We start from the raw sequence: 23,290 nt of genomic DNA, 5'->3' as shown, positions 1-23,290 counted from the left end.
CACTAGGAAGACATCCAAAATGTGGCTCCCATTTGACAGTACGGGGCTGTAAAGATGGGCTGTCATGGACAGCAATGAAACCTAATAGTGCGGATACTGTATTATTTTATACAAATTAGAGACAGAGAGAAATCGAGAGACTGGGCCTCTGATCCCTTGCACACTTAGATGATTGACACACATGTGGTGCTCTGAGGACATAGCACCAGTCAATCGGTATATCATTAAAATAGGCAGGGTTGTTAAAAAATGATCAGTGTCCACAATTTTTACTAGACCCTTTTGCTAACTGTGTATTGATTTGTTTGTTGGGGGTTTTAATGCTCCTTGATCTTAGCACTGAGAAAACATTGACCCTCTGTCCTTCCAAAAGCGGCAAATCCTTCTCATAACATGGGGAGGGAGGGGAAATTATACTTCCCAGCTGTCAGAAACCATCCTTTAGCTTTCTGGACACACATGACCAATGGACAACTGAATGAGAGTACCCAGAGCCTAGAGTGAAATACTGGGCCCCGTTAAAATCAGTGGGAGTTTTGCCACTGACTTCAACAGAGCCAAGATTTCAAACCTACATTTCAGTCACAGCACCCTTTTGTCAACAAGATCTGGAGCCTATTTGCATTTGCCCAACAAACAACAGTTCTGCACGGACAGATGCAGTACTTAAAATGTCCACATTAAAGACATTTTCTGAGGCTGTCAGATTTCCATACAAAAAGATTTAGAGCTGGTTCTAACATGTCAGAATGCTCTGCTGAAGGGTCAACAATGGGTCACAGCAATATGTTTCAGGCTCATCTATCAGAGTATAACTCTAGCAAGGCTTTGAATGCAAAGATTTGAAAGTGTATGGTACATTTGAGTCATCCGGCATCAAAGGATGACTAATCCTGAAAATTCACAATAACAAACAGCGATTAAGACCTCTATAACCAGAGACCTAGAAAGAGACCCAGCAATTATGAAATGGCTTTGATATCTGCCATGCATATTCCAATTGTTGGAATTAACCAGCATCATCAAAAATCACTTGCAACTAAAACTGTAATCTAACTTTATTTTAGACCATCTCTATTTTTTTCCAAATTGAGATAACTACATATACACACCTTCCGCTCCTTACTTTATACTACATGCACTGGAAGATGTAGGAGGAGATACTTAGAGACTCTATGATGATAACCTACTTCACACTGACCAATTAAAAGCTACGGTTTTTAGTGAAGTGCATTGTAATTAAAACAAACAAAAACGCAGCCCCCAGGCTCCTCTTTCTCCTTCAGGCAACGCAAGTTAAGACTGAAGATTTATAAAGTGCTGTAAACATTCAATTTCTCAAGTTAAAGCAACATCAAATACAATTAAATTCCTAAATCTGTGTTGTCTCATAACACCTGCTGCCACCATGGGATCTATAATTAATGCTAAGCTAAAACATTAGGCTCTGGGCCAGATTCTCAGCTGATGTAAAACACCATGGCTATTTTGACATCACAGGATCCAACTCTAGGTTAGCATTCTTTTTGTCCCTATCTTGTTGCTCGCAAGAGAAGGATAACTACACGCTATTGTGTACTACCCATTGCTTTGAAATGGTTAGTCTTCAGCAAGCCACTGATTTCAACATGGGCTTCCTTCATCTTTCTCTAATGCAACAAAACCAAAAACCTTCAACAACAACAAAATCCACCAAAAATATTACTTATAAAAACGATGGGGGAGACAAGTTCCATTTGTGTTTCTTTTTAATTTCCTCCTAATATTACATTTAAATAATTGTACCATAATATGAAGGTTAGGGTCTATGTTTTGTACCTCTATGGTCTCTATTCCACATTCCTATTGTGTTTGAGGAAGGAGAGGGGAGGGAGTGAAGGGAAGAGGGGAAGGGAGCATAGGGGAAAGTTATGTTGCTCAGATAAAAATATCTGGTCTGGTGGGAACACTTGATGGTATCCTCAGCCCCAAGGGGAAGGCAATGTTTCAAATTGTTCAACAGTGATACATAAGGAATGGCAATGAGTTTTCCCAGGCAGGCTGCAATGCAGAGTCTCATGGAAATCAGAGACTCAAAGCAGAGGAAAAAGGCAGGACTCTGGGCATGAAAACCCTGAGAACCCCACCAGCATAATAACAAAATTAATTCTGTACAAGAACTTACAAGAAACCTCTCAGCATGGGAGATGACTTTTACTATAACACTCAACAACAACAAAACCCACTTGGATGGTCCCTGTTTAACATACCAGGCATGAAATAAAATCCTGCATTAGGATGCTTTTCAGAAATGAAATGACTAACAAAGGCATCAGTTTGCTCTAGCTCAGAAGTGGATTAGCAATGGTATGATGGAATGAAGCTCTATGAACCTGGGCAATTCTAAAAATTGCAACTGAGGTGTCAAGTTAAAGAACGAAGAAAGAGGTCTGTTGCGTTTTAACTAGACACAGAGAAGTCAGCTGGAGTCAAACCACAGCTGAGGCAAGGTGCATTTGCCTATAATAGGTCAAAAAGTCATTGCACAATTGTGTTTTATGGAACAAGAACTATTATAACACTACCTGTTATGGGGTTTGCAATTGCTCTTAAAGGGAAGTTAAAGATCAAGTATTGCCTGGTCCCATTTCAGCACAAAACAAGAGAATACTGAAAGACGTAGTCCCCAGAGGGACACTGGAAATTGTACGATGCAGCAAGACATGATGGGAAGAAGCATCAGGGAATATAAGGAGCAGCTTTCCCTCAGAAGAGGAGAAACTGGGGAGAGATCAGACTTGATGTGTGGCTCTTCACCAAGAGAGCAGAGGAAACAGCCTGGAAGAGGCTGTGGCTAGGACCTAGGAGGAGGCCTAGTGAAAGAAACCCAGGGTAGTGACAAAGCACATGAAGGACAAAGTATAGGGCAAAACAGTATTGGTGCGGGATTGAGGCCTGATTTTGGCTACACAATTAGGGGCTCAGACTGGTGCTTCCAGAAAGAGTAGGAGGAAGTCCCTTTTTCACTCCCCTACATGAATGGGGAGAGAGCTGTGGCCCATGGTGGACCAAGGAAAGAGCCATTTAGCTCTGAGTCACAGGAAAAGAGTATACTTAGCGCAGTGAGGACAGAGAATCTGATTAGCTTTGCCTCAGGAATGAGGATTGTTGAACCTGGGGAGGACCAGAGGACCATTTTGTATCATTTTGCTTTGGATTCATCTGGTTGCCCTGGAAGGGGAGGACTTTTGTTTTGACTGGAAGCACTAAACCTACCTCAGAGGGAAACTACGGCCTGGCCCTGGACACTAACTGGGACATTGAAGAGATAAGAATCCACTACACTCCTCAAGAAATGCTTTGTTACAGATAGATTCTTGCTACCTAGATGTCCATGGCCCCTAAACCATACATGTGACCTCATGGACCGCCTACCAGGATACGCATAATTAGTCCAGAAGGCCTTGCTGGTAGAGGAACCACTACGGTTCCATTTTACAGTGTAGAGGAGGCCAGATAAGGGAGCCATGAGGTTTCTTTGGGTGTAGGGTTGCTGGATTTACTGCTGTAGGGACTCACCAGCCACTGACCCCTGCATGTGATGGGGCATACAAAGACTGTAGAGGCTATTGTACAGTTACTGCACCTCTGTTTCTTTTCTGGTCTCACTGAATGCATCTGCTCTCTACTCTACTCGTTCTTATACTGCACTCATCACCATATTATCTGAACACCTTCCAGTAGTGCACCAAGCAACACATATCTGTCATGTCTCCCAGTCTGCAGACCTTAACCCATGGCGGAGTGGAATTCTGCAATTCTCCCTCTCTTACACCAGGCTCTGGGCTACAGCACTCTGTGGATCAACCATTCTTACCCAGCAGGTCTAACTGAACTTGGGTACCCGCGGTTCTTTCCTTCAGGAGTCTAGTGATATCCAGGGATCAGACAGACTTCTTAAAACCAAGGTATTGTTTCTTTTAACAGAAAGAACAAGACATTTCAAGAAAAAGAATTTTATAACAAGAAACACTCTATCTGCTTGTTTGTCTTACCGAAAGGCTTATCATCCCTTGACGGTCACCAAGGAAGATACCCCCATCAGGTCCATGCATCTCAGTCTGGTTCTCCTGAACAACCACCTCTTTCTCTTCAGGAAGTGTTCCTTTTTAAACGAGCAAGAGTTCTTTTGATCTCTTGCGTATCTGCCCTTTCCTGCCCTGGCACTGTCTCTGAATGACTCTCAAGTGTTTGTCTGCTGAGAAGTGGCTTATCTTGGGCTACTCTTTCCCTTCCTGCTTGTCTTTCCCAACAGCCCCCTATTGAATTACACCAGCACCTCCATACAGTAAACATCCCATTAACCAGGTCAATGTGCAACATTCATAAATTAATGCAGAGCAGCTCCAAATCCATCAGAGCTATTACACCTGAAGTAGCGGATAAGGAGAGTGGATGGAGCCCTTCTGCTATTGCTCCACAGATTGGAAAGGAAGATTGCTCCCTGCTGTTCCTGCAGAGATCCCTAGCACCCAGCTCAGCTACTCGGGATTGGCATTGGGAACAGGATTTGCTCCATAATGTTCACATCTGCTCTCCTGGCTAGGAACAAACCAGCAGATCTGTTGAATGGAAAGATGTGGGTTTTTTCATGACTGCTATTGGGCTGACCCAGTTAAGTAAACTTCAGGAAATGCCAAACAAAGGGATATTCCAGGTCCTTGGGTTGATTAAAACTTCATCTACCTGACATATTTCTGGAACAAATATAAAACCAATGAAACCTCTACGCATTATGAATTGAGTTTTGTTGCAGCAACAGGCACAGTTAAAGAAAATGCTTCCACAAGTGACATTAAAAAAAAAAAATCACACTCCACCAGCTGGCACTAGGGAGCGACTGGATTCCTTGCCATGTGCTAATCACAGAGGAATTCCCAAAGTCAAAATTCTGCAGGACCAAGCAATTTGCTTTTGCACCGTGGTTCAGACTTTTCAGTAGCCGGGTCAGAAAAGGTATTCAGAGGTTCAATAAAAGAAACGGCCAACACTTCAAGTCTGGTCCAATTACTGAATCCTCGAGTATGTTAGCATAAAAATACAAGCAACAGAACTTGTGCTTATATGCACCTGAAGGTCAACAAGGGAGAGTGACTTTAAAACAGGCATTTCATTTCAATCAAACAGGCGTTCTTTCATGCTATTTATGAATAGACTGTTTAAAACATATTCCCGTGGGGAAAGGGAGATACATCCGACATAGGTGCTCTCTGTGCTGCCATGCAGCAGCCCCACTTCTCAGACCCTGCTTTTTGTTGATCGCTCAGCGAGGAAAGAGATTCCATAGTATCAGATGGCTTGTTTTCAAGCTAAGAACAAAGGATCACGCTGTGACTATTAAAACTATTGGCTGCATTTGGAAGTAGGGAGATTTCAGAGGGGCCTGAAGGCAGAGGGAGCCCCAAAAGGAGCATATCCTGGAGTGTGAGCTCCATCACCCTCTGAAAGGATGCAGCCTGTGCCCGGCTGTATTAATGCCAGCCAAGTCCACTGGCTCATGCGGAAGTGGAGAAAGGTCAAAGCACCCCTGTCCCCATGCCCCTTTGTGGGAGGCCAGGGCCACCAGCAGTGCTGCCCCAGAGCACTGCTTGGCTCCCCAGCAGCAGCCCCCTGCCTGGTGTACATGGGGTCTAATCCAAAGCTCACTGAAGTCTATGGGAGTCTTTCCATTGATCTCAGTGGCCTTAGGCTCAAGTCCTAGGAGAGGAATGCCCCTAATGCCTGCACCCACGTTCAATGCACCTGCATTAAGCCCTCGCATTCCAGCCCTAACACTCTGACTAATTGATAAATGATAACTTTGTCCACAAGAGCATAAAGAAACCTCCTTTGCTTTGGCCTGTGAGATAATACGTCTGCAAACCCACTCACTGACCTTTCTGGGTGGACATTTTTGCAGTGTGACTAGGCATGCTATGATCTCACCACCTTGTCAATGAAAAGGGGAAGGAGGAAAGCCCTTTCAGTCCTAATCAAAAGAACGCTTTTATCCAGCCTGACATCATGGAAAAAACAAGAGAGCTCTCAACTGCATTCCAGGAATAACCCAGACAAGCCCCCCCAAAACAACTCCTACCTTTCCTGGGACCCTCATGCGGGGCTTTGCTAGATAATGGCATGCACACCCCCTGAGCTCTAAATACAGGATTTCCAAAAAGCTCACCCAACAATTAATTATATCAAAGCCTACAAGAGAAGCCAACTCTGGAGGATACAAATACAGATTCTGTTCAGAGATTTCTGATGCGACTGTGGGGTCAGTGGGCAACCTCGACAATGAGCATCCTGTTTCTATTTGACCTCTTGTCCTTCTTGCTTCTTAATTACTGTTTGGAGCAGGGAACTTGCCTTGGAATTTTCTGAAGAACTGGCCGATGTGTATATCGATATCATTGGTGTCACCTTATTAATGCTGCCATAAAATCATCTTGCCTGATAGGGTAACTTTTAATAAAATTAATGTAATCCTGAAGGGGACCAATGTGCATCACTGAACTGTGTGAGACAGTGAGACAGATTCCTTGGCGCAGTAATGGTGGGGAGATGACAGGCCCAGCATTGGCATAACTTAAAGCTGCTGCCTAAGTTTTAAACTCTATCACTGGCTTACGTTCCTTAATACATCCTACGCCAGTGGGGGATTGCTGTGGCTCGCTCACTCCCTGACCCCTACAGTTCAGTGGGAGATGGAGGGGTGGAGACCGGGTTGTGGTACAGATGCACCAGCAGAAATTCTCATCAGCCAGGGAAATTCTCTGCTCGGCATTTGCAGCTTGATTTTCACCTCTTTGCACCATGTTTGCATATTAACTATAGAATCTGGCCCAGAGAACTCAATGGGAGCAGGACTGGGCCCAAAGGTGCTAACATTGCATTCACCAGTGATATGATGGTTACAGGTAGGGAGGCACTTTCATTCTAGGTCTCTATTTTAAGTGGCTTATACTTTGGGGCTTAGACTTCTCCACTTTGTTCTCAGCCCAGCAGTTAATCGAGTTGTCCCTGATTTATTTATTTTTTATTTTTTTAATTATATTTGCAAAGTGTATCAAAATCCACAAAGGAATGATGGCACGTAAGTGAAAAGTATAACTATTTTTGGAAAGACTGAAAAAATCTGTTCAGATGTTTTCCAGCTTATCAGAGTGTGAAAATTTTCCTCGCCCATTAAAAAACTCAGACACTTTTTCGGGGGTTCAGATAATTCATCATTGGTTGGGATGTCACGCTTTCTACTTGGAATGTGCAATGACCAAATAAATGTGTTAGAAGCACCTCTTATAATTACTCAGTAAACCACAGTGGCTGCTGCACTCCTTATATCCTACCAGGCAAATCCATATTTGAGTTTTTAAAAAACAGAATTTTGACCTTCGAATTTTCAGTCACGCATGGGGCCCAGAGGTTAATGAAATGTGATTCTGAAATGTGATTCTCACTCATGCTGGTGCAACTCTGTTGACTTCAGCAGAGTAACTGCTGAATTGCACTGATCTAAATGAGAGCAAAATACAAGAAATACCATCCACTTCATGTAATATTTACCAGAAGCCTGTGGCAGGGAGAAATGGATTTTGCTTAATGAATAAATACAGCATGAAGCCTTGAGTCTCTTAACCCCAGGGATACAATAACTTGGAAGACATTTTTTCAGATCAAAAGTGTTATATTGTCACATATAAAAGCCCAATTTAGGCTGCACAATATTTAATTAAAGAAATGTAATTCTGTGCAGTGGATTTTGCAGTCCAACGCCCCTCGAGTCATTCTATCTTTTAAATTCAAGATCTGTTCTGGGAGAGATCGTGGGAAAGACACAATCAAAACTATTTTTTTTTTTTTAGATATAAAGGAAAATGAAAGGAATCCATGAAAATCAAATCCAAAAATAACATTTTCCACTAATCATATTTTATGAAAGGCATCTGCTCACTTACAAGGGAGCAAGATATCTAACTGACTTTGCTAGGGTGAGGGTGGTAAAGGTAGATGCTAAACGGGATGCACACAAGAATGTCTGAAGCTCCCAAACTCTTACAGTAATATCCCTACAACCAGAATTTGCTCACCTTGACACTTCTGTGATGTATCCGTGATGGCTGGCATTTCATGCTGCTGGTATTGCAACAGCCAGTACAACGTTTCACCTCCACACACGGTGGCCATATCAGGAAATTAGCAGACGTGGGATCGATCTGACTCCGAGGTATCTCGTATATAACAGTTCTTGTTTTGCAGACGGCAGGAATGGCTTCCTCTGCAAACAGAAGAACCCAGACTTCCAGGTGAACAGCTGTTCTCGCTTTAGAGCACACATGCTTACACCACTACGTGCTTAAGAGAGTGATTCCCACCCAGGCTTTTGCGACAGGTGCTCTATGCTCCTATTGCTGACATTAACGAAAAGCCTTTGTGCTGGGCTTGGATAAGCTGTTACTGCTTGCCTCCCGTTCAACTGTGCATGCTACCCCAGAGTGAAGACTGAGTTGCTCCAAACACCCAGCTCACGAGACAACGGCTTTCCACTGCCCAAGTCCCAGTGCAGCTCAGAGCGCGCACAAATAAATGGGAGGCACAGACTGTCTGAAAGGTGACAGCAGGCAAGGACACCGTCTGAAACTCTCACTGTTGTACTAGTTCCTGATCAGATAGCTGGATAGGGACTGGTCCTGAACCACAGAAGTCAGTGGAAGCTTTGCTGTTTTCCAGGATAAGGGCCATAATGTGCATCTATGTATATTTCACACATACAAAGCACATTTAATAAACTGCACACAATCTGCTTCTGTAATTGCTACACCATGCACCATCCCTTAGTTTATGACACAACCTTCTCCAACTTTCAGTTCTGCAGTGGTCTTAACACCAAGCGGTCATAAAAATGGCAGCAGTCCTTATTTCTGAATGAAGCTGGGAAAATGATGCATGGCTTGACATTTTTAACAAGGCGAAACCATGACCAAAAGTGTCTCTAAGGTGCCACAAGTCCTCCTTTTCTTTTTGCGAATACAGACTAACACGGCTGCTACTCTGAAACCTATAATACTATGTTCAGCTGTGCAAATTATTTTACCAGGTCTCAATCTACAGCAACTTTCTGCTGCTGAAAGACCAGTTTACAAACAAAGGTTTCAGGCATTTGAGGGTTAGCTGTATAATGTTTGCTGTGCAATAAAGCAATGTTGTGAGATATTGCTCGGTGACAGCTCAGTCACAGTGCATTTAGCTGACATATGAACAATCCAAGATCCACAAACCTGAGATCTCTTGCAGCCTGGGATGATAAGAGCTAGGACTACTCAAGAAGTGACATTCTTGACTCCAGGACCAGATGGGCTGGCAAAGAATGCTTTATCTCTGTTATGGCAACCCCAACGGGGAAATTTGAATGGTGAGAATTTATCTGAAGGCAGCTTGTTTTTTGCTGTCCAGTTAAAGAGGCTAAGCTGCTGGGGTATGATGAAGTTGGGATGCTCTTCAATATCCTCAATAGAAGTATAAAGAAAAGAAAATGTGATCTGGTTTGAACCTGTAACTTGAAAGCCTAGGATCACATTTGCTTTGATTTGGTTTGGGAAGAGGATCGTTTCGATGGGCAAGCCCCCAGAGGAAACTTAAAAACAACTCTATAGGGTGGGTAAATATCACAGCAGAGGAAGGATGCTTCTCACTCCCTACAATGCTGTTAACTAGGCCAATTAAGGGCCTGATAGTGCAAGATACCGGGCAGCTCCTACAAAATGCTAAGACCGCCATTCCCATCGACTTTAAATGGGACGCATTCAGCACCTTACAGAATAAGGTGCCAAGTGTAGCAGGTGGTTTTAGAAGCATTGTTCTCTAGAGGCATTCAGTGTGAGGAGTCTGCAGTTGCCAATTGACAGTGCAAATCCATGCTAACAGTGTGCTCTGCTGTATGTTTCATGAGATCTTAGTCTAAAGTTAAAATATACTGATTAGGAATTGCCCACAGCATATAAGAATATGCATGTTTTCCAAAGATATATTAAATGGTAAATCAGTAAGACCTAATCATTTGTAACAAGTGTTGCATAAAAATGCCATTTTGAAGTCAATTAACATCTATTTCATTTTATATCCAGGCTTTTGTTTGAAACCATCATTAATACTTATTAGAAAAATGCCTTGTAAACATGCCTGGTCCCTTGTGTAATGATGGGAATTAATGTCATAGCACTTCAGTCTTGCTCTCAATTTTTGGATAAACTGGTTTTGAATTAAAGAGTCAAGCTGTTTCCTTTTCTAGAGCTTCTGTCCTGAAAACTCTACCAACTGTTGATGTTTTTTTAAAAAAAGCAAATTGTAGTAGTTGTTCCCCACACTACGAATTATACATTGAATATCACCACATTTTCCAACTAAGGTCTCCCTTTTAACGTGCTGCAACACGACAGTGAATGTAAAGAATTTATTCATGCTTGTCTCTTGTGGATAGATTACCCAGCAGAAGGTGACTGATGCAACAACTGACTTTGGAAAAGTGACATACTCAAAGGAAAAGACCATTTTACTTTCTACTTTTTATTTTGCACAATGAAGTGTCTTGCATGACTAATCAAAGGAGCCCCCCACGATTTTGTTCTTTAAGCACAAACAGCTTGTTGTTTCTTACCAATGCTTCTTTTTCTGCGAATGGGTACAGGGTGATTCTCTTGAACATGTTTAGCAGAATGAACACTATGAGATCTCAAGTTTGTTTCTGAAACATCATCATATCCTAAAGTAGAAAACACAATATCAGACCTTAACTGTGTCATAAGCACGACAGTCACTTTAATTCTCCACCATTAATGTATAAGAATATGCATCAGCCATACATATAGGATCAAATCCTGCCTTAATATACAATCCTGTGAGACTCCTGCCAATAAAACTGCAGGGGCATAAGGGCAGAACTTAATGCAGAATTTCTCACACAAACGTGCATTTTTAACTCTTTAATATTTGTTTTATGGAAAAATATAGAAACTCTCTGTGTTGTATGATACGGGGGCAATTCTGTTTTAATTCTGTTGCATTTTTCCTGTGAAAGGTATAATAAACTTTCTAACTGGATCTAGGTGTAGAAATTAGAATAACAATATTTCATGATGCTAATACACAGATTGAAGTTCTCTTATAAGAAGTTCCAAGAGTTCTGGTGGTGTGAGTCTACGTAATACAAAATACGGTGTTGTAGTAATAATGCTGTTACTATAAACTTTCTCTTGTCTGGCTAACTCAAGAACAAGCAATAACTAGTTTGGGTTTCCTTTTGGTCTCTCTGTTGCAGAACAAATCCCTTGTGAAGTATCCTAACCTTTGGAGGGGCATCTGAAGCTACTGCAGACTCTGGGATTGCATCCAGGCTTGTCTCGTTCCCTAAATAAGCCTACCACATGGGTTAAAGGGCCATGAGAAAAAGCAAAGATGGAAAACTTGGCATTTCATTTATCGTATACAACAACAAAATGACAGCTCCGCTATTTGGTTTTGTGAAGTGAAGCAGTCCAGGTCGTGTCACATGCAGTGGGTTTCAGAAGGATATGAGCACATACTGCATTGCTGGTATAAACAAAATGCAGGCTGAAATGTAACTAAATTCCAACACATCTCCTATGTGTGGTAATCTGCCTATTGGAATGCCCTCTGTGACATAATGGGCTGTTGTATAGGTTTCACCAATGCCTTCAAGGAGAACTGTAACACGCACACAAAATACAAGTGGGTGGCATACAAAAAATCAATTACACTCTCTGCTTGCTAACAGCATGTAATGGTCTCCTGTTTTCTATAGCTTTGCATGCCTTCTAAACGCTGCAGTCCTTTCTGCTTCCAGTGCATTCATATGCATGTTTCATAATGTATCCAGACTCTAGTGGAACCTGTTTTACACTCAGCTATGTTAACAGTATGGATCACACATGGCTGCTCTATAAATAAACCGACTCCTTTCCGCCCCACGCACACACACCCAAGGAATCACACCCAACCGAGCATGCGGCTGTGAAATAATTGCACGCCTCGGGTGCATAGTGAGACATAAAGACAGAGCCCAGGTGCCTTCAGCACCCTAGAAGGAACCACATGCCCTCAAGTGTGTAATTCCTCTTTTCTTATAAGTGGAAAAAAGCAGACTAAGTGGGCTATGCAATTGTAGCCTCCAGCAAACACTTCCACTCACCTGTTGGCAAATCCTGCCCATTTCCTAAAACAGTGGGAATGATCCTGTGGGGGTGATGTAAATCAGCACAGCACCGTTGAACCCAATCTGTCTAGGTATGTATGTGGCCTTCATCACAGGAGTGTCTGAACACCTCGCGATCACTACTGGCTTTTAGCCTCACAACACCCTTGAAGGGTAAGGAAATATTGCTCCCATTTTACAGAAAGAAAACTGGGGCACGGGGTGGATTAAGTGACATATCCAAGGTCACCTAGGATATGTCACTTAATCCACCCTGTACCTCAGTTTCGTATCGTTACAATAATAGGAAGTAGGTAGCTGAGCTGGGAACTGAACCCAGGTCTCCCAAGTCCCACCCCAATGCCACTAGGCCATCCTTCCACTCTTAGGTGAGTGAAGCTATGCTGATTTACACTAGCTGAGCATCTGGCATGTTCTTTTTACTCAGTGGGGTCTGCGGGTACTCACCACCTCTCAGGACCAAACCCTTAATGATTTCCCATATGCTGGGAGATCATTAAGCACTGGCTACCTCTCCCTCTTTGATGCAAGAAATTATAGTGCAAAAGCAGGGCAACCATATGTCCCGTTTTGGCCAGGACAGTCCCTTTTTTAAGCCCTCTCCCAGCCATCCCGACTTTTTTTGGCAAAACTGTGCCTTTGCCCTGTTGGCTCTTACTGACTAAGCATCAGTGGGCAAGAACAAACTCGACAAACACACAGTTTTGTAAAAAAAAAAAAAAAAAAAAAAAGTGGGTTGTGACCCTTAGTAGGGGTGTGGAAGTACATGCGGGGGATGCAGGGGGGGGAGTGGCAACACCAGTCCTGCGCTGGAGGGAGGGCTAAGGAGAGTGGCTTGGGGGGGGGGACTTGGGCCGGCCCTTGGTGGGAGGGGGACCTCAGGCCAGTCCCAGGTGGGCGGGAGGGGGCCTCAGATGGCCCCAGGGAGGGGAACCTCAGGCCGGCCCTGCGAGTGGGTGGGCAGCGGGGCGGACTCAGGCCGGCCAGTGGGGTGTCCCATTTTCTCTTTGGGGAAATATGGTCACCCTATGCAAAAGCAAGCTGCATTCATTCTGCTTAGCACAAGAGCCTGACTTGCACAGGGTGCGAAGCCACTCTGCTTACCTGCAAACAGGGTTTAAAAAGTAAAGGCTATCTGTAAAACTGATACTCCTGAGCCTAGCCTCCTGCTGGTAGCGGCCATCTTGCTGAAAAAAGAAATGAATTGTGGAGCAGCCCTGAGTACCAGATTTCAATCCTCCGTCCCTTACTGGGCAAAGCTCCGATTTAGCATAACTCAGTCATACTATATTGCTTTATGAATCAGGTAAGATCCAGGAAGTAATCTCATCAACCTACCACTATGTGAAACCACGTGTTTATGAGACCGCAGTTGCACAACTCAGAATTCCATTTAGTCTTATGCTACCATCAGGTTACAAGCAAAATGACATGTTGGATGTGCTTATTCTAAGATAACTTGTAAGGCGCTGAAGACCCTTGGCTTATACTGTATCTTGCTGTATCACTATAAAATGCAATTGGTTCACAACCATATGCCCAGCTGGGTGCAAGTCCTGAAAGCAAAAAAAGGTAGAGCTACCCTACTGCTAACACAGCTGACTGTGAAACAAGTTCCACTAAAATCTAAATGCATTATGAAACGTACGTACAAAATGCTTTTTTTTCACTCAATCATTGGTGTCTTTTTATAAGCAGAATTGTGGAGCATGTGGTTACTGCACGAGTTATTGTAACTGAAAGCAGTTAGCCTATATTGTATCCCTCTTGGCACCTGGGCCCACAAAGGTATTTAGGCTCCTAACTTCCATTGAAATCAATGAAAGAAGAGGAATTTTTACCATTTTAATGGTTAAAACAACGCTGTTTCAGCAATCCAGAAGAGAACTCTCCTGTTGACTGCTGAAGCCTAGAAATAAACTCACAATTTGACTAAAGGGCTCCTGAACGAATGGTGTCAGAAATTATGTCAATTTTTCCATAAGATAGAAGTGATCAAAAGAATGAAGCTGCAGGGTACCAAGTGCCTCAGAAATGCAGAGTTTCCTGAACTCCCTATTAAGTCAGTGGGAACTGTGGGTGCTAAGCACCTTGCAGGATTAGGTCCTAAGAGCAGAGAGTTGAGAAATGTGAATATAAGAAAAAAAGTATAATTCCCAATTTATAAACGTTGAAAAGTACTGGTTGCTAAGTCAACTTTGAGGATGCTGTGCTGAGCAAGATGAATGCCACTCTCTTTTAAGATGGGGTAGTTCATTTAATAAAACAAATGTTTTCATGGCAGCTGATCAAATAATGTCTCTTTAATCTTTTATGCACTGATGCACTGACAACATTCTGATGATGGGTAGAAAAAAAATCTAGCCATTAGCTCTGGTCAGTCCCTTAATGTAGTTGAAATTGTTCTTTTTGTCAGATTGGCATTTTTCCACTATGTCACGGAGTAGCTAATACATAAATCTCAGCATTCCTATAACACTGCCAATAATGTGATTACTGTACTCTCTAAATAAGCATGTGAAAAGTGCCCTAAAACTAAAGCAACTGTTGCATACTTATATATCTGTATGGTATCCTCGTTTTCACATGTAATTTTTGTGCATAAGGTACAGTCCCAAATGGTGCGCTTAGTTGTATTCTGCTAAATAAGTATCATCTTGATGTGTGTACAAGAAATGGAGGCCCAAGGTTCCTGGTATCATCATCAGCTTATGAAATTCTCATTGTTTCTCTTTCAGGAATTCAATACAATGTACAATAACAAATACAATCTCTCTTACAAATCAGTCCTACTCCCAAAAGCCCAAGGCAAAATCAGACAGTTTGATCATATTTCTATCCGGTCTAAAATATGCCCTTGTGATATCCAAACTCAGAGACTGTCTAAGTTTTAAACTTTGATCTACGAAAAGAAATTAAAATAGTAACATGTAGGATGCATTTTTCTGTGGAGAGTTGTAATTTAGTAACTAAAAAGAATAACACTATAGTATTTAAGCTTTCCAGAGCCACATTCCCTACATCATGTTGCGGGAGGGGAGGGGGAAGAAGAGAGCAAAATACAGACATATCTCAAAAGCTTGCCTCCTTCACTGTTTTCAGCTGGCCTAATAGAAGATAATATCTGCATCCTTGTCCATTTTTAAACTGGGGCTTGGTCCAAAGACTGCTAAAGTCAACAGGAGCTTTTAATGAATTAGACTCTTTGTGATTTAATGAACTAACATAATACCAATTTTTCCATGTGTGTGTGTTATTTTATAATACACCATTAGAATTTAGCATTGTAGCAACACCAGAATTTCCTGGTTGATGCTCCAACATCATCCACTAGTACAGGGAAACTATTGTTCCCTCTGTGGGAGATTCTCATCTCAGTCCAAGCAGTGATGAGCCAGGAGGCAAATCTACTAGATGATTAAATGAACTCTACCACCCACAGGACAGAAGGGAGAAGGTAGTGTGTGAATAGTAAGCACCACACTGCTAGCGAAAGAGATTTTGCAGGCAGAGTAGAGGAAATGCCTCTTTTTTGGTGATTTATTCTCTTAGCTATTAGTAGTAAAGTTGTGGACCTTGAATGCTAGAGATATTTACTAGCTGGGATCATGCATGCTTTATATTTTAAGTAGCCAGGGTTTGATTCTGCTCTCAGTGGAACTCAATGGATTTACATCAGTGTAACCTTCACAGGGACCTGTTTCTGGAATCCTTACTGAAACAAAACTCCTATTGCCTTCCATGGTAGTTTTCTTAGACTAGGGAGTGCAGGATCAGGCCATAAGAGCATAACAACATAAGAACGGCCATACTGCGTCAGACCAAAGGTTCATCTAGCCCAGTATCCTGTCTTCTGACAGTGGCCAATGCCAGGTGTTTCAGAGGGAATGAACAGAACTGGTGATCATCAAGTGATCCATCCCGTCACCCATTCCCAGCTTCTGGCAAACAAGGAAGAATTTGGCCCAGATTTTCTTTATTGAAAACATTGATAAGCACCATGTTGGATAATGTTTTGCTTTAAGTAATATGCCAGATGGTGTGGGGGTGTGGTTTCTAATTTTATGAAAGGGTTATCAGTCATCCTTGCAGTACAAGATCGAGTCAAAATCTGTCAGAATGCAAGGAAGAGCTGCCCACTCTGACTTAAAAGACTTACTTGTGAAAAACATATACTGTGTTTGTTTTACAGTGTGAGAGAGAAAGTGACCTCTCTCTCTCCAATTTCCACTGACTCTGCCCCTTACTGAGCTATACGTTTCTTAGGAAAGTCAGACATTTACTACATGAAAGCCTAATTCTGCAAACCCTTGCCCAAAAGAGCAATTCTCACTGATTTGAGAAGATCTATTGAGTTTAATAAAGCTAGTCACTTGAGGAAGGATGTGCAAGGTTACGCACTAAAATGAGGGAGAAAGTGATAACTGGATGGGTTGCGTGGAGTTTTGGTTTGAGTTTTTTGGGTTTGGGAGTTTTTTGTGCAATCCATAATTTATCAGAGTATATGCTGCAAAATCACCAACATAACTGCTGCATAGATCTTAATTGAACCAACCCTTTTAAAATGTAGTTATTATTCTAAGTAACAAATATATTAAACCAAAAGAAAGAATATTGCGTGAAATGTTATCTTAGCAGTGCTAACTATCAGACATCTAACTTTCTAGTCCATGCTAACCTCACATACAATAAACTCGCCCAATCCTGCAATCCTTTATCTCCAAAGTATACCCACTGAATTCAATTTTAATTGATTTTGTACAGCTATAATAATACGTGGGGTCTAAGGATTACTCATGAAAGTAAAGACTGCAGGATTGGGTCCAGTGATGTGTTTAAGCATAAACTAAGATTGTAAATGCCTACCTAACTCCATCAGGGCCCAGCCCTGAAACCATTAGTCAGAATAGAGTAACAGAGTTTAATGCTTGGATAAGGACTACTCACATAAGTAAAAATAAAGGTGCAGGACTGGATCCTTGGAATTTTTATAAGTTCATGCCCTAAAATATTAATGTTTCATGTTCAAATATTAAAATATTTATATTTCCTGTTTTTCTGGTGCTTTCTGACTGATGCTTTGCAGTAAAACAGCAAAATGAAATAACACATTTATGGTTAACTTCTTAATTTTTCAGTACTGTTTCTGCTTGATATTTGCAATTAGGTAAGTAATTATAGCCTGGAATAAGTTCCTCTGCTCTGCTCCATTCACTGCCATATTTTAAAATAATATAGTCTTGTATCTACCAGTTATTGACTCAAAGGCACAGGAAATAAAAAATCTGTTCAAATTCCGAAGTGCTCAGGCATCTCCCTCGGGAGCTAAAATATTCACTAACTCCAATGGAATCAGGATTAGGTCCTTATGCACTTGAACGGTATAAAGCACAATTTTAGGTGGGGACATATGGATTCCTTATTTTGTCCCTATTGTGAAAGCTTATTTAATCCCAATAACAATCAGGGCAGAACTTCTCTCTAAAAATTTCAGACCAACCCAAAATCAAGATGGATAAGAGGGTTTTTGAAGAAAGAATGTGTTTAACAGTATTAGTAATCAGCCGTTATGGCAAAGCAATGTGAAAGGAGATGAGTATTTGAAACTTCAGTTTAATGGGACACCAGTTACTGCTCAGCATCACGAAAAAGGAAAGCCGTGTCTGTAAACTATGTTTCTGGTACATTTCTGTTCACTATTACTTCACTTTAAAAAAAAAATAAGACAATTAAGTTAACATTTAAAAAGATGTTGCAACATTGAATGAAGGGGATTGAGCCTAGTCTATATTTTACCAAAATGCATACCATACGGTTTCAATGGAGCTCTCCCAATACCAATGCAAGCAACAACTCATTGACTTTTTGTTTGTGCTTTTAGAAAGGTAGAGGTTTACTCTGGGTTCATGGAGGATGCATCTGTTTGTTTTATTCTTTCACAAACTAAATGAAGAAACCACCAACAGCTAAGTGCATCAACTGCAATGTAATGATTCTGACTCAATAATGCAATGATTCTGAGATCTGATTCCAAACTGCAATCATTTGTTCCAGTGTAGAACATTAGTGAAGTGTACAGTCTCACAAGCCTAATGGTGCAGAAAATAACCTCCTGCTATTCTCTTCTGAATGAGTGTCTGTAAGCTCCCTAGGAAGGTTCCTGTTTAAAATCAGTATGGACAGTTTATTTTCCTTTCAATAAGCCCCAGATCTTGGAGAGACATTACTTCATTCATAAATATTGTTGCAAATATTTTAAATGACTCTCACACAGTAGTTTAAAGATAATGGTGCAGTGGAATAACAACAATAAATATTATGGAAATTCTTTTTTTCTGCTGATAAAGAGGTCTCACAGTACAAAGGTCACCAACATTAATATTACACCGAGAAAAAAGTGCACCAAGTTTATTTGGTGTCTGCTCACTTTTCGATGGTTTCATTTTTAAATGCAAAATAAGCCTGGTTTGGAAATGGATCCTTGTCTGGGGTAACTGTTCTTGGACTTTCCTAAGAACCCTGCTGGGATTGGGGAGAAACGCCTGACTCATCATCCTCCTCCTCTGGTTTCCCTGCTTTGGATTCTGATCTTTGGGCTAGGTCTGTCGGCCCACCCAGCGCTAGAAAGGAGTGAATGGAATATTCAGAAACCGTCTCTTTAAAGCTATCCCCACAAACAGACACGTGCTGATCTGTGGGCCCAGGTGCCATCCCTCTGAACAGTGGAATAAAAAGGGAAGGAAGGAAAGAGACTAATTTACCTACGGAATCAATCTCCAGGAGGCGCTGCAAATCGCGGATGCTGTGGATTTCACTGTGAGCCAGCCTCTCGATTAGCTCCTGAGGGATTTCAGCTTCCTTCAAACAGACAAAACACCAAATCATTGCTTCCCCCTCCTGCTCCAGGATCACCTCTGAGTACATGAGCACTGCAGGCTGAGCGTGCCTATGGACGCCCCTGAAAGCTCTGAGCTGATTCTACCCTGCACCCCACTACGCAAGTGGAATGGGGCTTTTCTCATGAAATTCTATTCAACAGGCTCCTTGCTTAACATTTTCAAGTAACTCATTTTAGGCATCGCCTTGCGTCGGAGGACGTGTTGCGATTAGACATTTAAAATCTCCCCTCCACAGGGTCTGGAGTCGTCCTGCGTTCACCACCGCTTGATAGCCCCGCTGTTGTGCACAGGCAGGGGGAGAGAGAGGGTGCCTAGGTGTTTATGATTTCATAGAGCCATCACCACCAGCAGAAGAGATCAAGTTGAAATGCGCCACGACTCTGAAACCCAAACCCCTGAGCAATTGTTTAACACTTTCATCTTTGAGCTGGTTTAAAGTTTCTGCCAGGTGGAGAGATCCTTAAACCTCCCAGAAACTCACAGGAAGGGGATAAAACAAAGTTTTCAAGCTGGTTATAAGCTCACACCAACCCAGGGCGTCAGCAGCTTCCCCCAACGTCTGTCGGGAGGCAGAGAGAAATCACGTATCCTAGAACAAGTACCCACGCTGTACGTATAAACGAAAATGAAACTTACAATAATAATGATTAATAATAACAACCCCCCAGGTATGATGCTTTGGGGTGGGCATGTGCCTTGTGCCGCTAGCGAGAGGCAAAGTGGGGTTTCAATTGTCTTACAAATTCCCTCAAATTTCCCCCTACAAATGGCCACCTGTAATGATCCCCAGAGAGACAGAAAATCATGTTTCTCTTAGATCTCTCTCCATAGGAATCTACTGCCCACACGGTAGGACTATACGAATGGGTTTAGGTCAGACTACACCCCACTGCTCCCTGGTTGGGCTCCAAATAAATAGGTGCAAAGGGATATTTATTTTTACATTTTTGGCCGCACAAGAACAACTTCAGCTCTGAAGAGGGGAGAAGAGGTTTTAATGAATTCGGTTTTAAACCCAGATCGTGTGTGTATATGAACCCAGTAGAGTAACTGCTCCTCGGTCATTTTATTAGCGGTTTCATTCTAGTTTCTTGTTAGCAGGAAACCGCGCTATAATTCCTGCTCCTTGCCATGCAACAACAGGTCCGAGCACGGATTTCTTTGCAAATAATCCCAAGGCCGTTTGCGTTCCGATGGGTGTCGCAAACTGGAACGGGGTGGGTATGCAATTTTTTTCCAAAAAGCATGCAGCCAGCAAACAGCCCTGGAGCAAAATGCACGGTCATTCCGTTCACCCATTTGCACCCTACATGGCAACTTGGTTTTTGCCTTTGCAAAATTCTAGCAACCGCGGCGAATCGCTTCCCCCGGCAGCAATACTGAGAGATGCCCTGCAGGGAACTAACAAACGATCTCCCCCGGCCCGGGTTAAAACTAGGAGCTTTCCCCCTCCCAAACGACCTTCTAAACACTCTTTCCAACTCCCCCACCGCTGCTGAGCCCTAGGAATTAACAATGCAAGAAGCCAGTCTCACCTACCTCAGGAAACGCAAAGGGAAGGTAGCAAAACCCTATCAGCAAAATGCAAGCCCAGGTCCTCATCGCGTTCTAAGACACTGGGGGCACGAATCAAAGGTCAGGGTGCTGTGTCGGAGCTCCAGCCCGGCTCCTGTGGCTGGGAAATTCAGTACCATCCCTCGGGGAAAGACACGGGTGAGGCGTGCGGCTCGGGGCTCTTCGTTCACGTTGAGGTGTGGGGGGGACTTGCTTGGGGGATTTGTATGTTCCCTTGGCTAGAGGAGCTCCGCTTCTGCTGCTCTCTCGCGCGCTCCTCTTGGCTTTAGGACTAGACCAGCCGGTACTTCTGCATATTTGCTTAGATCAGACCAAAGTGAAACCCAAGGAGTCAATCCGGAGCGCAGCCGAAACGCCCATCACCTGTCTGAGACAAGCTCGCCCCCCTCCAGACATGCGGGAGCGCTTCAAACCCGCCTCCCTTCCCCGGCAGGAGGCAAACCCCAGCAGCAGCAGGTTCCTTTAATTATTTATGTATTGCAAGATCGCCCCCCTCCCCCGGTCCTCCACTACCCTTCCCCCCCCCACCCCCCCGTAAATGGATCTTTATTTATAGGGACCGAAATGTTTCTCTTGCTGAAAAATGCCCCCCGCTTTTCCCTCCCCCGCCGCCCCGGCTGGGGTGAGGTTAAAAAAAAAAATAAATCGGAGCAATATTGCAAGATCACAGGCGGCCTGGTGCAGTTTCTTCCCCACTTTGCACGGGAGACAGGCCAGGTTTAAATCCCCGGGGGGCCGGCACCGGCTCTGCCGATCGGAGCGAGGACTCGGAACTCCCAGGGAGGGTTCTTGAGCTGTCTGGAGTGTGAAATAATCCCGAGGAGGAGAATATACCACAGGCACCCTCCCACCCCATGCGCCTCCCTCTCCCCCCCCCCCCCCCAGAGTACTCCAAGCAGCAAACAACAAGTAGTGGGAGGGGCTGGGGGCTTCCTGCGGCAGTTTCCAACCTCGCACGCTGCAAAGCCACCTGGCAGCTGAGCCCCGCACCGGGGAAAGAGAGACCCTGCAAAACCGGGGGAGGGGGCTATCTGCCCCCTCCCGCTGCCAGCCCAAACCCTGTCCCCTCTGCGGCACTGGGAGGGAGGGATGAGCCAGCCGCTCCAACGCACAGGGAAGGGCTGAGAGAGCTTCTGCGCAGATCTAGGCTGCAACCTTAAAAGCATCCACCTTGTCTCGCTTATAAGGCAAAGGAAAATCGCCATTATTCAGCAACCCCCTGATACGCTCCCTCCCCCGCCAAAAACCCAAGGGCTGCCTGGGGAGGGTCACGTCGCGTCACTCCAAGGAGACAGCTAAGCGGCAGAGCGAGCTGAGTTTCTCCCATACAAGTGGGCAAGGAGGAGATTATTAATGGGTCCTGACATGGTCCCCTTCCCCACCTTGCAAATATTTTGGGGGTGGAAATACTATTGTCCTGCTGCTCGGAGAATGCCAAGCTCAGAGGAAAGCGCTTGCAATAGCTCTTGGGGGGTGGGTGGGTCTCTGCCTCGGAGGGGAGCAGTGGCTGGGGGGGGGGCCCAGCCAGCAGGGCCAGAACTTCCCCGTCGTCTCCACCCTACGCCTGCGGCACCTTTCCCCTCCCACCCCCTTTTTCCTTTGCACACGCATGAAGTGCAAGGCTCCCTCCCCGGGCGCCGCGCGCTCTTCCCGGTCTGCTGCAGTCCAGGCGCTCGTGATCGCGTGGGGAGGGGGAGGTCACTGGGGTGGGCGCATGTTCGCCCCCGCCTCACTCCCCAATCCCCCCTGCGAAAGGCAGGCGGTGGATAGGGAGCTGGGGCCATCGTGCAGCAGCCGGGAGACTGCCACGGGCTGGAGCAGCTGCTTGTTGCGCCCTGGGTGTGTGTCTGTCTGGGCGCGCAGGGGTGGCTTGACTTTGAGCAGCTCTCTCCCGTGGAAAGGTTCAAAGTCAACGCGCAGCAGCGGTTTTGTGCCCTGCCCCTTATTCAAGGGCCGACTCTGTTACATATTAAACCTGTATCCTATTGATTCAGCCCCTCCTTTCCGCGTTGTATGCCATGGAGTTGCAGGGCAGGGTTCCTTGGCCACCGTTTACACAACCGATCGCCTGGGGCAAGTGTTCTTATGACACTCCGGATTGAGCGAACTCGTTAACAATTAATAATTGGCCTGGGATTTGGGCGCTTTCTCTGAGTGCTCAAATCAAAGGCGTTTCTAGCCTCCTCCTGGGGGCAAAAGAAATACCCCCCCTTTCCCCGCTGTAAACGGGCACAAGGTGTCCCCTGCACCCTGACATCTCACTGAACTCATTGTGATTGAAATAACAGCCCTTTCTCGTCTCAGCAAAGCATCTTAATAGCAGGAGCAAAGAATTCAGCTCATCTGCAAATCCAATAGCCTTTAAGTGGATTAACTGCAATAACACAACTGAGGAGTGATAACTCTCCTTCATGGAAGACAATAGACTGTAACTGCACAGCCAGGAGACTTATCCTTTCATCTCGGCGTTTCCTGCAGCATGTCAAAAGGGAATGCTTTCCAGAGCCCCCGAAGGGGTTTACGTGCTACTGGCTTGGGCATGCTTCTAGGAAACAACCTGGGCTTTAAT

General features: G+C 44.0%; 1 protein-coding gene across 3 annotated transcripts in view; it reads right to left on the bottom strand.

Moving 5' to 3' along the window:
* The window catches only part of PDGFA (platelet derived growth factor subunit A), a 29,932-nt gene extending 8,739 nt beyond the window's left edge, over window positions 1-21,193 (bottom strand). The window contains exons 1-4 of one of the 3 annotated variants that reach the window (XR_012641205.1): window positions 20,686-21,193; window positions 19,009-19,105; window positions 10,673-10,777; window positions 8,109-8,296 (exon numbers count right to left, since the gene is read on the bottom strand). Coding sequence is in view for 1 of the 3 variants with exons in the window: in XM_074965254.1 (XP_074821355.1) it covers window positions 8,109-8,296; window positions 10,673-10,777; window positions 19,009-19,105; window positions 20,686-20,748 (453 nt within the window). In the remaining 2 variants the exon portion in view is untranslated. The remainder of the gene's footprint in view (window positions 1-8,108; window positions 8,297-10,672; window positions 10,778-19,008; window positions 19,106-20,685) is intronic. The other 2 variants (XR_012641206.1, XM_074965254.1) reach the window with 2 other exon arrangements.
* Window positions 21,194-23,290: the final 2,097 nt, after the last annotated feature.

This window comes from Natator depressus, chromosome 10, assembly GCF_965152275.1.
Source record: "Natator depressus isolate rNatDep1 chromosome 10, rNatDep2.hap1, whole genome shotgun sequence".
NCBI lineage: Eukaryota > Metazoa > Chordata > Testudines > Cheloniidae > Natator > Natator depressus.
Note: the sequence above shows the minus strand (reverse complement) of the source record. Positions and strands in the feature narration are given on the sequence as shown.